General features: G+C 43.1%; 1 protein-coding gene across 1 annotated transcript in view; it reads right to left on the bottom strand.

Moving 5' to 3' along the window:
• The window catches only part of LMNTD1 (lamin tail domain containing 1), a 1301017-nt gene that overhangs the window by 316012 nt on the left and 968328 nt on the right, over nucleotides 1-16677 (bottom strand). Inside the window, exon 10 of the mRNA XM_086938753.1 lies at nucleotides 4834-5075. Coding sequence (XP_086794879.1) covers nucleotides 4834-5075 — 242 coding nt within the window. The remainder of the gene's footprint in view (nucleotides 1-4833; nucleotides 5076-16677) is intronic.

Genomic DNA, 16677 nt, shown 5'->3' with positions numbered 1-16677 from the left:
GGCCTAGCACTGAGTCTGCCTCGAGGGAGAGGTTAAAAAGGGAGTTGATCTGTGGGTTAACGGACTGAGTGGGGTGGGTAAATGTCCAGAGGGGAGCCAGATCAGGTTTTGTGAATCAAGAAGATCTCAGAGTCATTCAAGGGGATCTTCACAAAAGAGGTTAGTTGAGGGTTTGAAGTCTGAGAATCAGACAGATGTGTCGTAAATAATTTCTTTGTTGTTTGTGAATTTGGAATATATGTTAAAAACAATATCAATTTCAAAATGGTACTGAACTACTTTTGTGGACTCCTGAGAGGTACTTTGACTAAGAGAGGTTGTATTCATAGCTAGCCAGTAGGATATTAAAGATGAAAACCAACTTGACAATAAAAGCCAGAAGTCGATCATTGATATGCTGTAGTAAGCTAGTTGCGACTATCTGCTCATTATCTTTACCTGCTTACTAACTTCTAGCTCTTGGTAATCAGAGTAACCCAGTCCGTGGGCCTCACAGGGACATAAGGTCACCTGAAAACCAGAAGAAAAACACATGTAATTAATAATGATTTCACCCACTAACCAGGAACAGTCCTATTCCAGAGTGCATTCCGTGGGGCCAGCAGAGGTTTAGCACTGTGAGGTAGTACATAGAGGCACAAGTGATTAATCAGAGAAAGGAACGTTTATTTTTCAGCTGCATTTAATAGATTTACTTTAAAATGCACAAAAGGAAATGTTAGACATCAAGTAATAATAATTTGAAATGTTTTCCTTACATGTTTGATAGCGTCTGTTGAGGTATACTTGAACCGTCCTGAGTGGAAGCCAGTCACAAATTTGCTAACTTGGGTAAGTTTGGTCTGAATACATCCCTTTGATATATTCATAACTGTGTTGATGTTTATTTCTCAATTTTGTTACTGTAAACGACTGACCTATACTTTTATGGTGAGAACTGTATGGTAAAAAACATGCCATGGCTATATTACACATTTCCTTATTTGCCATTTGCATAAGACTATAGACCAAATGCACAAATTATGGGTTGCATCACAATGCAATGTTTATGCATCACCTGCGTTGCAACCGGAGATTCGTTTTATACTGTGATGGATGTGCAAATCTTCCACTGCACAGAAATACCATTTGCTTGTATTTGCTACATCTCTGCCCCAGTAACGTAGAAGCAGTAATTCTGTTTCTGAATCCCTCTGAATTCCTTTTATTGTAGGAATTGAGGCCTGTGATGGCCAGTAGGACTGCTTGCATATTTACAAAATGCGATTTCTTTTCTGTTGCAGCCCAGTGCCTTCAAGGTACAAAAGCTTTTTTTAAACAAGTACTGGCAAAACCAAAATATCTGGGTTTAATTCCACAATGCGGGTAAACACAGGTAGGTAGAACTCGTGGTTACAAATGATAGCACATTAAAACCAGACTTGTTGGCTTTGTTAAAAATTATTAGTGGGTGTAGTGTTATTTGTGTGGTATTGGTGGTGATGATGCTGGTAATATTGATGGCAGTGAGATAGGTGGTTTTGATATTGGTGGTGCCGTTGGTGTTGTCAGGTTGGTGGTTGTGGTATTAATGGTGTTATTGATGGTATTGGTAAAGTTAGTAGTAGTAGTAGTAGTATTGTTATAGCTGGTGGTATTGTAAGTTTCAAGGGTGGTGGGTAGGTTGATGTGGTGGTGTTGGTGGTGGTATTGTTGGTTGTGGTGATATTGGTGATAATGTGGTAATGGTGGTGTTGTGGAAATATTGCTGGTTGTAGCATTGGGGTGGGCATTTGGTATTAGTTATGTGATAAAAAAGCACAAAAGGGCCATGTTAGGGTTAGATTCACACTTGAGTATGACAAAAACATTCAAAAATGTCTACTGCAGCTAAAAAAGATATAGTGAATTTTAAACAATTCTCCTCCTGAGCAATTACTCAAGCAATATCTTAGGATCAATTCACAAAAGGCATCCAATAAATATCAAAACAAGGCAGAAAAATCAATCCAGTGTATTTCAAAAACTTCTTCTTTATTTTTCTTCTTTTCCAGACATTCAGTACTTTTTCTTTTCTTTTCCTTTGCCAACACGTGTTTCGTCCTAACTAAATATAGTTAACGGACTTCGTCAGGGCTTCATAAGACGATGTCCACTAGGTACCATCTATTCTCATAATCTTCAATATCAAGGTCAAATCACTTAGAATCGGATAAATAATACATGTGCCTCGATTCATGGGGGTCCTGGTGTAATCGGCGTCTAGCTAGACGCCGATTACACCAGGACCCCCATGAATCGAGGCACATGTTTTATTTATCCGATTCTAAGTGATTTGACCTTGATATTGAAGATTATGAGAATAGATGGTACCTAGTGGACATCGTCTTACGAAGCCCTGACGAAGTCCGTTAACTATATTTAGTTAGGACGAAACACGTGTTGGCAAAGGAAAAGAAAAGAAAAAGTACTGAATGTCTGGAAAAGAAGAAAAATAAAGAAGAAGTTTTTGAAATACACTGGATTGATTTTTCTGCCTTGTTTTGATATTTATTGGATGCCTTTTGTGAATTGATCCTAAGATATTGCTTGAGTAATTGCTCAGGAGGAGAATTGTTTAAAATTCATTATATAGACAGAATTCTTTTGCCTATTTCTACAGTTTATGACAAGGGACTGTATCTCAACCTTTGAGCAGTACTAAGCCAGATAGATCTTTCATCTAATAGGAACACTATAAGCGCAAAAAGCCCCTCTTGTCAAGTTGTTAAATTATCTAAAAAAGATATAGATTTCTATATAAAGTGCATGTATGCTATAAAGAATTGAATGTGACAAAAAGTTTGATGGCTGAGTGTACCTTTTAGAAGTAAAAAGAGTTCCTCATTGCAATGCAAGCACTACATAGGGGCGGAATAATACACCAAACAGACAATGAAGAAATGCTTGCCTGGGTCGATCTAATATGTGATTGACAATGTGCTGCATCTTGGAGGTATTAATTAATATATATTGTTTGTATTTGCGATATTATTGGTTTGCTCCGCTTCTTCACTCTGACCTTTTTTCCCTGTTCTCCTTCCCTCCTTGGTGGACTAAAACATTCCATGAACGTTGGAATGTGCCGGAAACAAGAGATTGTTGTTAGCAGCTGAGAGGTCTGCCTGGCTGTCACGGAATAAAAATCTTATCCAGTTTATTTCATGTGGAGAGTTCTTTTTTACAACATTTTTAGCGACCTAGATGGGATATATCCAAAAGGTGTGATCTCAAGGTGCTATGTGAGGAGTTCCAAGAAGTATTTTCCGAAAACGTGGGATAAATAAAGAAGTGTCAGCATAAGATTAAAGTGAAGGACAATGCTGTTCTGGTGGCACACAAGGTTAGGCCAATTCCTCAGCTCACTCAGAAGCCACTCAAAGAAGAATTGAAATAACTTGTAACCCAAGGTATTATAGAGCCTAGTGAGAGTTCATTATGGTTGGCGTCAATTGTGGTAACGCAGAAGGCGGGGTGAAAAGGTCTGCGTCTTTTCGTGGACTTAAGAGACTTAAAAGCCAATATATGGGTTGATCGATTTCCTTTGCCCAGGATAAACAACATGATTAATTGGTAAAACAGATGTTTTCAGTGTTGTTGACTTATCGTCTGCCTACCACCAGAACTTCATCTGGATTCCAAAGCACTCACGTCATTTATTAGTCCTTTTGGTACTTACCAATTTTCCCATATGCCGTTTGGCCTAGCATCAGCGGCTGCGATATTTCAAAGAGTAATGCAAAATGTGTTTGGTGAAATAAAAAAAAACGTTCTATGTTACCAAGATGATATTTTGGTTGTTGGAAATTCAGATGCACACACTTAGGATACATTGAAAGAAGTCTTGGGAGCTTGAAGGAAAGCAGGTTTCACAGGAAGTAGGGAAAATGTCAGATTGGACTAGATCCAGTGGAATCTTATCCAGTTCACTTCTTGTGGAGGGTTCTATTTTACAACACAATGCCTCCAGCTAATGGTTGAAAGAGGCTGATCCAAGTAAACTAGCAGTTGAAAGGGGTTGACTCAAAGCCCATTATATGTATATTGTACGCAATGGGCATTGTAGACAGCTGTGTTGTCAAATAAGATTTAAAAGGTTTGGTATGATACAAAAAGCTTTTGTGGGGGGACATGAAGCATTCCCTAGACCTCTGGGTGCTCCCTCCAATGCCCATGCCCATATGCACAAAGTGGAAGCTGCTTCTCAATGACAGCTTCTACTTTGTGAATTGGTGAATGAAGTACCATATCCTTTGAGAAGTCTGCTTTTCATTAATGGTGTGTGACTGCAATTTGTGTCACAAAGCATTAATGTATTTCACTTCAACTTGCAAGAAGTCGGTAATGTCCCTTTTACATCCCTTCTTCCTTTCCAAATTACAAAGATTCACAATGTGTACACTGCAAGTTACAAAACCATATATAACTTGTGAAGTATATTTTGTACATTGCAACTTAGGGTTTTCCAGTTCCAATACCTGTGATTCTGCAAACTGCAGATTTTGTATCCACAAAACCCTCCAATACATCAGGCCAATAATGCAACAACTCAGTGATCAGGACTCCAAAGAATCATGGTAATCCACAGGTCTCCTTAAAACCGTGGCTACCCTTTTTGATGATTGATTGGGCACCAATTTAATAATGTTCTTTGTTAATCAGATTTTGGGTCCTACAAAATTCATATGTGTTAATTATAAGCGTTGAAGATGTTAGAGTCAATGGATTATCTTTGCACTCTGTATGAAAAGTATACAAAATTACTACTGGTAGAAAATTGAACCATCAAATACTATATGATATTTGAAGACCTACCCAATCGCTTATCCACGGTGTTTGCAAGAGTTCCCGTTGGTTTAGCAGATGCAGACGTTTTTGGAGTTGCAACTACATTTATTGGTGGTAGAGGAGAAGCATCAACATCAGGCATAAAGGGCTTAGGAGTTTCAGGAACTATTTTTTGAGATGAAGTATGTGATGAGTCTATCAAGCAACTTGAAGTGACTGTTGGGAGACTAAGTGTTCCTGAGGGCTGTTGGATCTGTATATGTTCCATACTGTTGGTTTGCAAAAGAATAAAAAAATATGTTAGTAGAAATAGATGTTCAAACCTGAAACTTTATAAAAACAGATTTTATTTGATGGATTGCACACACATTGCAGACCCCCGTACTCCGAAATCAGCTGCCAACCACATATAGATCATCAAAGCATTAGAAATCTCTGCATCATTTTATATCCAATAATCGCATCAAACTGAACAAAACTATCCACCCCACCCCTCCCCTACCCCCCAACTTCCCCGTCCCGGATCCCACCCCCCCAGTCGCACGATACCTTGTTTTCCTTTTCCCAACATAGCAGACTTTGTGTTAGAAACACACAAACACCTTCTAGTAAGGCCCTTTCAAACTGTCTCCAGAGTATCCTCCCGCTCCACTGGAGGCTCCACCCACAGGCCCCAATATTCCGCCCACCTCTTCCATATCTTGTAGTGCTTAAATGGGCAGCTACGGGCCACGAATACAGGGTGTTCCAGCCCGATACAAAAGTCCATCCCACTCTTCCAAACCAGAACTGATGGAGCTCGGGGGTCCTTCCATGCCTTGGCCACGTCTCTTTTAGATAAGGTCAGGCCCAGCAACAGTAAATGCCTTTTGTACCTGTTTACCCCTACCCCGTCCATCACGTGCAGCAACCCTAATCTTGGTGAGTGAGGGAGGTCCCACCCCAGGACCTCGGACAGACAATCCCAAACCCCTTTCCAGAATCTAGCCAGTGAGCTACAGCTCCATACCGTGTGGATCAGCGTCCCCACTTCCCTCCCACATCGAAGACAATCTGGGGAAGCAACAAGGCCCGCCCTCCATAGTTTCTCTCTGGTATAATAGACACGGTGCAAGTATTTAAATTGGATGAGCCGCAGACGCATCGCAATGGCTGCGCTTCTAGGGGCCTCTAACGCCTCCCGCCAGTCCTCCTCCTCCAGTGCCCATACATCCCCCTCCCATGATTCCCGAAGCTTCAACAGTGTGGTGGAGCAATATGTGACTAGTGTTTGATAGATACGAGATATCTGTTTGTCTCCTAAATCCCCCATGAAAACCTTGTCCTCTATCGGACTAAACTCAGGGAGGGAATCAATGCCTTCCAAGCTCAGTGTGATTGCATGGCGAAACTGCAGATATTGAAAGAACTGGGATCGAGGCATGTCATATTCTTCGCGTAGCTCGTGGAAGGATTTAAGAGTCGTTCCTGACAGTACGTTCCCGAGCGTCAAAATACCAATAGTGTCCCTACCTCTAAAACCTTGCAAAGACGCCAAGGCAGGGAAACGTCCGTTGTTCCATAATGGGGTCTCCTCCGTCAGCCTACCCCACCTTCCCATGCGGCGCAGAGCCTGCCGCCAAATCTGGAAGACAAGCTGGGTAGCCTGCGGCAGTCTCTTTCGCAGGTGCCCCGCATACACAATCACGTGTAGGGAGTTCGAGGCCACAAGATGTCGTTCCAGGGCATACGTCAGATCTCTTCGGTCCCCGTACCACCACTCAATAATAGGAGAGGATATCGGATGTCGCCAAGCCACCACAATATATTGACAGGAAACATGTCCGAAGTGCCACTCTAACCACTCCTCCCGCCCAAAGAAATTGCCCCAGTGCTGAATTCACCTGACGGAACCACTGGGGTGGGATCGGGAAGGGATGGCTCTGTGGTTGGTACAGCAATCGGGGAAGGGCCACCATTTTAAAGATGGCCGATCTGCCATAAATTGTAAGGGGATACGGGACCATGTCTACATCTCCGTCCGGACCCGGTCCCAGCCAGGCACCAGGTTGCGCTCCCAGGAGATCACCGGGACCTCTGAGATAAACACTCCCAGATACTTAATGTCCCAACTGCAACCTGTAGCGTAGATGCCCAGTCACCAACCCCAGTCTGTGCCACCAACACCCACAAAGGAAGAACAGCACATCATAAGCATATAGGGCAATTCTATCCGACAGACCCCTCTCCCACTCAGAGCCATGAAGCTGCGCATCTATACGCACCCAAGCCGCCAGCGGCTCCATAGCCAGGGCAAAGAGGTACAGTGAGAGTGGGCAGCCCTGCCTAGTGCCTCGCCCGATTGAAAATGTAAATGATATAGCCCCTGCCACCCTAACCGAGGCCGTCAAATCTGTATATAACAGTCTCACGTAGGACAGGAAGCGAGGCCCTAAGTTAAGCCGGGGCAGTAACGCAAACAGGTAGACCCAACTCAGGGAGTCAAAGGCCCTGTCGATATCCGCCAAAAGCAGTGCCGCCTGTACCCCTGTGTCGCGCACCGCCGCCACTGCAACATGGGCCCTGCGAATATTGTGCCTATTTGCTCTGTGGGGCATGAACCTGGCCTGATCCGGGTGGACAAGCTCCGCGATATGGGGCAGGAGACGATTAGCCAACGTCTTGGCTAGAATCTTGGCCTCGACATTCAATAACGATATGGGCCTATATGACGCATTAAGTTCTGGAGGTCGACCTGGCTTCTGGAACACCACCACTTCAGCATGTCTCCAGTCTGCAGGGAGGCAGCCGCTCTCCTTCGCCTCTTCCAGCGCCGCCCTATAATGCGTGCCTAATTGTAAATGGTACTTCTTATAAAACTCACTCGGAAACCCATTGGGTCCTGGATGTCTGCCCACACAGCAATAATTTCTCTATCAGCGCCCACTGCAGGGGAGGCGGAGCATACACACTCCCCAGCACCAGGGTCTCTTCTCTTATCTGACCTTTAATAAATATGTACCTGCCCTGTGGATCAACCCACTGAGTGTGATGGACATAGGAAAGTCTGCGGTGGACTAGAACGGCGACCCCCCGGAACCCCCTAACAAAACCGGCATGAAATACCTGTTGGAACCAAGGCGCTGCAAGCAGAGTGTTTTTTTTGCCTAGTAGGTGTGTATCCTGTAATAGCAGGATGTCCGCTCTCTCCCTCTTTGCTTGGTGCAGTATAGCCCCTCTCTTAAGTTTATCTAGCATTCCCCGTACATTCCAGCTAAGGATTCGAAGGGACGCACTGGGAATTATTGTTCTCTTTTCTGAGCCTGCCATCTGGAGCCCAAAGAGGAAAAGCCCAAGTGATGGGCCACTGTGGTGTATATGTGCGTGCCATTTGGATTCCTAAGTCATCGTGCGACCGTACCCCAACTGCCCCTCCCTGTCTAACAAAACCCTGCCCCCCCAACTCCCTTCTCCCACCCCCACACCTCAAGAACTCTGAAGTACCTGTCGCGGTATAGGTAGCTTCCGGCCCCCAACATAGGGCCTGAGACCAGCTACACCAATGGATCCCTTTCAACCTGCCCATGAACCCAACTCCCCCCACTAAACCAAGTTAAGGGGAAAAAACACCCGCCGCTCGAATATCACCCCCACCCCTGCCTTTTCATTCATATTACAGTCAACATATACTAAGAGTCCCTTTGGCTCCTGCTCCTTCCTAGAGCCTCACTGCCGTGACACATTAGTTGCGGTGTAGGCTCATTCGCAGCAACAGTCCCCTTGTCCACATACCCACTATTCAAGGATCCACAACCGGAGGATCAGATGCCCCCTTCGAACCTCCAGCCGTCACCCCTGATGTGAAGCACCTCCTGGATCTGGAGCGCCAGTTTCTCTTATTCCGTGACTCCTGAGCCGTTTGCGACTGTGCCCCAGTCTGCGAAGCGTCGGAGTCCAATCCCGGCGGGGCATGCACCCTCACTTTCACCGTCTCATCAGTCCATTGGAAGACTTCCTCCGGGGTATCAAAGAAATGGGCGCGAGACTGGAACACAACCCTCAGACGAGCCGGATAAAGCTTGAGTTCCCTGAGACGTGCCTTCGCTGCCATAAACGACTGCCGTTATTGTTGAACCAACCGTATATAGTCCGGGAAGATGAGGATCCGTTGATTCTCATATAGGAGAGGTTCCTTTGCCCGTGCCTGCTGTAGGACGGTGTCGCGGTCATGGTAGTTCAATAGTTTAGCAATCACTGGTCGGGCGGGCCCCCACTGGCGGCTTCTGAACAAGGGCCCTTTGCGCCCGTTCTATCACAAAACAACTCGATAGGGAGTCTGAGGGGAGCCACTCTCCAACCAGTGAGCCAAGAATTTCTCCATGTTGCCCTTCTCGCAGCCCTCCGGGAGCCCAACAAAACGCAGGTTGTTGCGCCGAGCCCGCCCTTTGGCATCCTCTGCAAGAAGTGCTAAGTTCTTTTGAATACACTCCATATTGTTGTTCCATAATGGGGTCTCCTCCGTCAGCCTACTCTAATGTTTTGCAGATATCAGCTAGTTAGTGCCACGATTTTGAATCATGGCTGAGGTTAGTAGTTGACTCTGCTTACTCATATGGGGTAGTGCTTTTTGTGATGTATTCTTTTATTCGACCTTAACTGGTGTGCCATGTGTTGGTGCATGTGTATCAGTCACAGGTTCACATTTGCCTAGATGATCGGGATGCCAGGTATGTGACAGTTTCTTCGGGCCCCTGGCGATTGCATGAGCTTTCACACCACAGGCACTGTTTCTAGTTTCCTTTGGACTAGCCACAATGTATCTCTCTTAGAGCATCACTTGGTTGGCAAAATCTATTTTAAAGAAATGGGTTGTGCCCACCAACTGCTGTTTTTTGATTTTTTGCTGTAGGTGTACTAGTTTCCCTGATAGCGACCTTTTTGGGGCACTATTGCATGAATGCATTGGACAGTGCACATTTCCATTGATTGATGTGTAGGTGTGAGGTAATAGAACGTCCATATCAGGAGTTACTCTGTTTATATGTGTTCTCTTTTCTATTGTGTGTCAGTTACAGAAGACAGATGACTATGTCTTGATGAGGCCCGACAAATTATACCAGGTCAAAACATTGTTGACATCCCCTCCCTCAGTGTCTCATAACTCATCTAATGATGAGCTTCTGTAGTTGTTTTCATATAGCTGCAAACTTGTATTTAGACAACCTTAGGTCATAGTGTTTCTTAACATCCTCGTTCATATGATAAAACTTTGAGCACTGTGACATCTGCACTATTGCTGCACTTCATAATGCACTCAAATCTATTCCAAAGAATATCTTCATTGGTAACCAGGAAAAGAGGTGCAATCGAGGTGTTCTCTCTGTTTTCTTGCCCATGGTACTCTTTTGTATCAAAGAAACGTCCTCAGTTGCTTGTGCAGTCTTCTATAATGCCGATCAAGGCTGTGAAAAAGGCAATCTCAGTTGTGCAATCTGAATGGGTTGTTCTCTCATTTGAACATGGGCAGGCCACACACATAGGAAGGAATTCTTTGCCTTTTTATGCCAGTGCCTTATAACAGATGCAGGTGCCTAGGTGAAGAGGCTTTCAGCCGGTGCACTAACTGTGCATAATAGATGTGATGCACAGTTAGTGCGCACCCTGAGGGTACCCCTTGGAAGAAGGAAAAGGACTCTCAAGAGCCCCCTAGCGGTCTCTGCAGGAAGGTGCAGACACTCACTGCACCTGACTGCAGTGGGACCTCTGCTCCCCTTTCAAATGCAAGCTAGGTTGAGGCTCGGCTTCAAGCAGCCAGAACACCTTTTAGTAATGCATTGTCACCCCTGCAAGTGGGAGCTTGCAGCTGCACAGGGGATAGCACATTTACTGCAATACGGCACACTGTCTCACTCGGTTCAATGTGCACTACGTATAAGGCGTAGAGTGATGTAAAAAAGGGCAGTAAGCCCTATATGTAATGTGTGTCCTGGTGCCTACACACCTGCCCTTAGGACTTACGGGCTGCAGAAATGACCAAGAGTAACTTTTACAACAGTTGGAAAAAATTAGGACACACTGTAGAGGCCTGACCTGGGAGGTCTCATCCTTGGTAGGGAAGAAACTGTTTTGTCCTGTTAAGATCTTTTTGCCAAACTGAAAATTGCCTCAGCTAAACTTTATGGTAAAGCTATCAGGCTTTGTGACGCTATGCCTATCTTCACCTTCCAGCCTTGCCTCATTAGTGAATTATGAGAACCATAAAAGTGACTAAGTCAGAAGGTAAAACCTTTGCCCTCGATGAGGGGACAAATCGATTTCAACGGTGAAGCAAACTCATAGGCTACGAAATCCACCTTTGTCCTGCTCAAAGCTTTTGGTGCCAAAACTAATGCTTCAGTGGGAGTTCAATAACAAAGATATAGAAGAAATCCTACCACGGTTACTTACATTGTATTACCTGGTCACATCTGAGAATGTCAACATGTACACAGACACATAGATATACTAGTTAGATATATAAGTCATACAATTTATTTTTCGTACTCATGTTGTGCATCCTACTTGCAAGTAATAATCTGTCAGGGGGTCAGGTAGAGGGAGTCAAGGAGAGAAAGGCAAGCCATCAAGCAATTCATTTGGTCTTCAAAGTCAGACTTGAACAGGACACGTTTCAGACCTTCCGTGAAAGATATGATGGTGGCAGTATGGTGAATCTGAACAGGAGAAGAAAAACTGCAGGTCCAGGCTTGTCACAGAATTTTATATTTCTCCAGCCGCTGGGTATGCAGCGAAAGGGTGATGTTGCTTCTGCGTGTTTTGGTGCCACGCTCTAGGGAAAGTCTTTCATGAAAGTAGGAGGAGTGTTGGGTGTTTTGTAAGTGAAGGAGCAAATTGTATATTTGAGGAATCTAGTGAAAAGGAGTCAGAAATGGGTGAAAAGAGTATGGTAACAAAAAGACAATATGATTTTTGATTGCATCAGTAGCATTTATACCACTTTCATTCCTTAAAATGGCCTCTAATAATTATTTCATATTTAAGGAATTTCATTTCATATAGGCCATTAATTTAGCAGTGTTTGAACAAAAATCCATTGCATGGCTTTGGAATTCTGTGTTGCCTTGCTATTTTATGTTTCTGGATGACCTTGTGAAATGTTTTTTTAGGAGTGAAACTGGCAATGCTGCTTGTCCAAGAAAGAGATGTGTGTTTAAAGTTAAAAGACATGACAGTAGGACTTTCAGGCCACAGAGGTGGGGACATTAGTGGCTGGCTAGAACGTTGGTCAGGAGCTCTCAGACCAAATGGCAGTGGACCCGACATATGAAGAAAAAGTGCTTTTACTGTGTACCCTTCTGTGTATCCCTGTCTCCTGATTCACAAGACATGCCTGGTGACTGGAGCAGTGCTGTGGTCTCATAGTGATGAGAAAAGGTTTACCAGCCACTGCCTTCAACTCGATTGTGCGGTTTGTGGCTGGCAGACTAACGTTACATATATGTCCGGACGAGTAAAAAATGCTCTCCTACATCGTAACTAACTGATGTTGAGCCTAGAACATGGATCGATCAAAAGTACACACCGGCTGGAGGTGCCAAGCTCCCACTGGACAGTGGCGGCAAGCCTATCATGGCAGTTAGACCCAGAAACAACACGCTGAGAACTTAGCACAGGCATGCACCATGCTTTCCGAAAGCAACCAAGCAGACTGATAAACTGTGTGAGGGAGTGCTCAAGTAAGAAACAGATTCCTCTAGGGCTGGAACCTGCAGATATTTGCTCTGTAGCAAGGAGGTTATTATTGTAACTATAAGAGCGCAACAAAAAGTTAAAATTCGAGATAAGAGGCGTGTGCGCTGAGATACGAGATACTATACAAAATAGCTCCATGAAAAATAGATTGGTTAGTTACAGGGAAGAGAAAACATGACATTCTGCTACTGAACCCCAGAGGAGGGTGAATAAATAATGTTAAGGATAAACAAGTCCATAATTCAATAACTAGATACACCCTATTGTTAAATTAACTCTGTTGCAGAATTGAAAAGTCCATAAAATTATCTGTCAGTATTCAAAGCAGATGAAATAAGTGTGGCAGACTAAGTTGTGGATAATATAATGCATGCAGAAAATAGCTTTTCGTTGTCCTCTATTGTTGCAGCAGGTTGCTTTTATCAAATTAAAGGTGATCCTAGAGGCTAAGATACAAATAGGAGCTCAATCTAGGATGCAGGACCGCCTCATTTAAAATAAAGGAAGGAAGCACCATCGAGATTACAGCCTCCGTGATGCCAGGTTTAGGTTTTTCTAGTCATAAAGCAGTGGATGCACTGTATTCGCAATTCACACTTTGAACCGTTTTTAATATTGTTCAAGAGTAGCAATATAATGCAGGAACCCCACAAACTACTGAACATTGGATGGCTCCAAACACAGTGGAAGAAGGACTCCAAGGGCAAATGAGGATAGCGGAAGATGTATCGCAACAGCAACAACTAGGGTCCTTGAACAGATGTTACAAGAACCAACAACTAAGATGAGAAATAGATTTGAAGTGGCATGCTTTAATTAGAGGAGAATATTAGTTGACTTATCTATGAGATCGAACTAAGACCCTGAAGATGGATGGTTTGGTCGGGAACTGAGATCGATTCACAGGTGATAGCAGCCGCGGTCCGTGCAGGTAACAGAGGTGGGGCCGAGTGGGGGGGGGGGGGGGGGGGAGAGGGGGGGTGTCCTTTACCTCTTTTATGAGAGCGCTGGCTTACCACATCACATGAGGATTTACTGACTATAAACAACATTTTGCTAATTGCGTGGATGTTTTGGTAAAAGGACTGTTGTCCATAATGTTGGATTTTTAGTGCCATCATATATGTTTGAAATGTTGCTTCAAATGTTTACTGGATAAATAATTGCAGAGTAAAATGGAAGAAATTCGGTAGTCGGTTGCATTGAGAGCACAATGACAAGTCTGATAGCATTATGTAAAATTATTTCTTTTGTATTTTAGATGCCCCTGACGAAGGGATTTTTAATGCATTGGGTGACTTTTAATAAAATTGTGACATGTGGAACTTAATGGTGCTCCTGTGCTTATGTGAACATCGTGGCCAAAAACTGGAATGAGTAAAACGAATTGAATAAAAATGGAAAAAAAGAAGGATTTAAAAAGTGGAAAACATGGATAAACAGAGGATCAAACTATCCGAATTTAATTCATTTGATTCATTCGGATATGTGGCTGTGCATCTTGGTGAATCTGAGTAGGTTCCCTCGTATATCTCCTCTGTGCCTCTTCAGTTTTCAAGCACTTCCTATACCGATGCATTAGGTTTTCTTTTGTAAATGTAATCAAATGAGAGGAACTTTACTCTAGGCTGTACTGCTAGACGTTTAAGGAGGCAACAATTTACTAGATGAAGGGAGCTGTGCCTTCCTGGTGAGGGAGGACTATTTCTCAGCCGGTCTGCTGACAGTCCCCAGGATTAGGAAGGCCAGAATGGGTGGACGTTCTTTTGCGCTCCAAGCAGCTCAACAATGGAACAAACTCCCCCCTGCTCTGAGATTGGAGAGCAGTGAATCGCGGTTTAGGGCCATGCTTAAAACACATCTATACACTGCGTAGATCCTGGGCTCTCACGCTGTTTACTGATAGCTTCAGCGCGGGGACACGCCGTGATGGCGTTACTGAGCGCTCTATAAGCTCTTTATTATTGTTAATATTATTATCAAATGTGCAGTACTTAAAAAAAGGCTGCTGTTTCGCACACTTCAGTGATTGTTCAACTGTGTGACCAGATAATCGTCAACCATCCCTTGGTGCTTTGACAAAGTTTTCTAGTCTCAAGGTTTTTCAAAAATTTCAGATTTCCAGTGCTAGCAAGCCCTGCCAGATATATGCCTAATTAGGCAGAAAACTTTCTTTGAAAAAACACGGATGGCCTTTTCCTTTTGTGGTAAAATCCAAATCTCCCAGAAGAGATAACTGATTCTGTCAATGGGCCAAGTGTGGGGTTCTGGAATCTAGGCAAAAATAGGAAAGTGGGAGTCCATTTCATCTATTCAAGAGTGTTAACGGATCCTGGCACGAAGTTGTTTTTGTAAATATTTACAATTAAGATGTTATTTTGGTTTGAATAATGAGACTGGGGAGAAATATAACATTTTCCATCCGCTTTTTTATGACACTTTAGGCTAGTCAGTATTTTTGAGAGTTATAAGTACTTAAGAATATATTTTATTGAAGATTGTAAGCACATAATAAATAAATGAGATAAGATTGGAATCAGGGTCGCCGAAGAGGAAAGGCTCCGCAGACTCTTGGACATATATAAGATCCATGTAGCGGCAAATAGGAGAAGAATACAATACCTCTTCCAGTTCCACCTCTGCTACTCCTCTCTGAAATTGACTAAGATTTCTCTTTAGACTGCAAAAGATGTGGTTCTGACTGTGGCGTTTGGTAGCATAGGTTGTGGTGTTGTCCACATTTAGAGAAATTTGGAAGAAAGATTTTTGGCAGCTCAGCAAAACATCTGGGGGTTCAAAAAATTGAACCTGACATAACAGTGGTTCTAATGAAGGATGCATTCGAATCTCTAGTGGTCTTGAAGGAAAAATTTAAATTTGTTTTTAGGGTCCTTAGTTGTAGGATCTTTTACAGTCCGGTTATGGAAATTATGAGGTTCTGAATGTCAAATAATGGAGAATGATAATGAATTACATATACACCAGGAAGAGTACTTTTATAAGAGGGTGGGCCTAACAAAAAAATTCCGAAGATTTGGGGTTTGATGGGTCAATGACATAGGCTATGCTGAAAAGGGCTGCTTGTATGAGTTTTCACACTTTATGAACAGTTAAACATGGAGAAAAGGATTTTAGGGTTTCATCTTTTTCATTACAAACTAATAATCACATGATCATTGATTGTACCAAGCATAAAATATAACAAACATAACATTTAGGTTCAGCTCAAGGCACTTGAGACTGTGGCTCATCTTTTTATGTTGACTTTTTTTAATAATCTGTAATTAAAAGGGTACAGTATGTTTCGGGTGAAGAAAAATAATATGAATTACTTCCTGTACAAATTAAGCTTTTTGACATTGTCAACATGAACACAAAACCTGTAGCTTTTTTGTATAGATGATCTAAAAATAAAATGTGAAGAACTTTCTACATTATTGAATTCCAAAATCAAAATAATTGATTCACACATTCCTCCCTACCCTAACTTTTCTACCAACATCTTGTGCTGAAAATCACCTAACAAATGTGTCATTTCAAAGAAATCTCTCAAAATAGTACTTCTCTACATCACTGCCTATATTAAACCATCAAATCTTGTTTTTTTGGTTTAAATTCGTTTATTGGGTTTTAACATTTCAAATACAGTTTGCCAAGTTGCCGATATAGGGTACAAGCATGTATTTGTTAACGACTTTAGGTTTTCTGATTTGCCATATCTTTCCGTACATTACATAATTAGCATTTATCGTTATTGCATTTCGGTTGCTAGATACTTGTTTATTACATCTGCTGTGTCAGTATGTTTTCAGTAACGTGACTGGGCTAGCACTCCCTTGGTTATGGAGTTATGTCTGTCCCTACATATGTTTATAGGTACAGTGCAATATTACATGGAGCGGGTGCGTTCCCTTGTGTCTAACACCGGCTTTGGAACTGCCGGCTGATATCACTAACTTCTAACTTTGGGGGTGAACAGGGGCAGTGATGAGGGGACGGTGGGGTGTTTGTCGGTGGTGGCTTTTGTGTGGTTGTTCATATTGTGACACTATAGTATGATTGCGTATGTGTGGGGGGGTCACAGTAGGTTTAACTATCCGGTCGGGGAAGATGTGGTGTCTGGGGCTGAGATGTCTCGGG

This window comes from Lissotriton vulgaris, chromosome 1_1 (assembly GCF_964263255.1).
Source record: "Lissotriton vulgaris chromosome 1_1, aLisVul1.2, whole genome shotgun sequence".
In the NCBI taxonomy this organism is placed as follows: domain Eukaryota; kingdom Metazoa; phylum Chordata; class Amphibia; order Caudata; family Salamandridae; genus Lissotriton; species Lissotriton vulgaris.
This window is presented reverse-complemented; position numbering and strand designations above follow the sequence as displayed.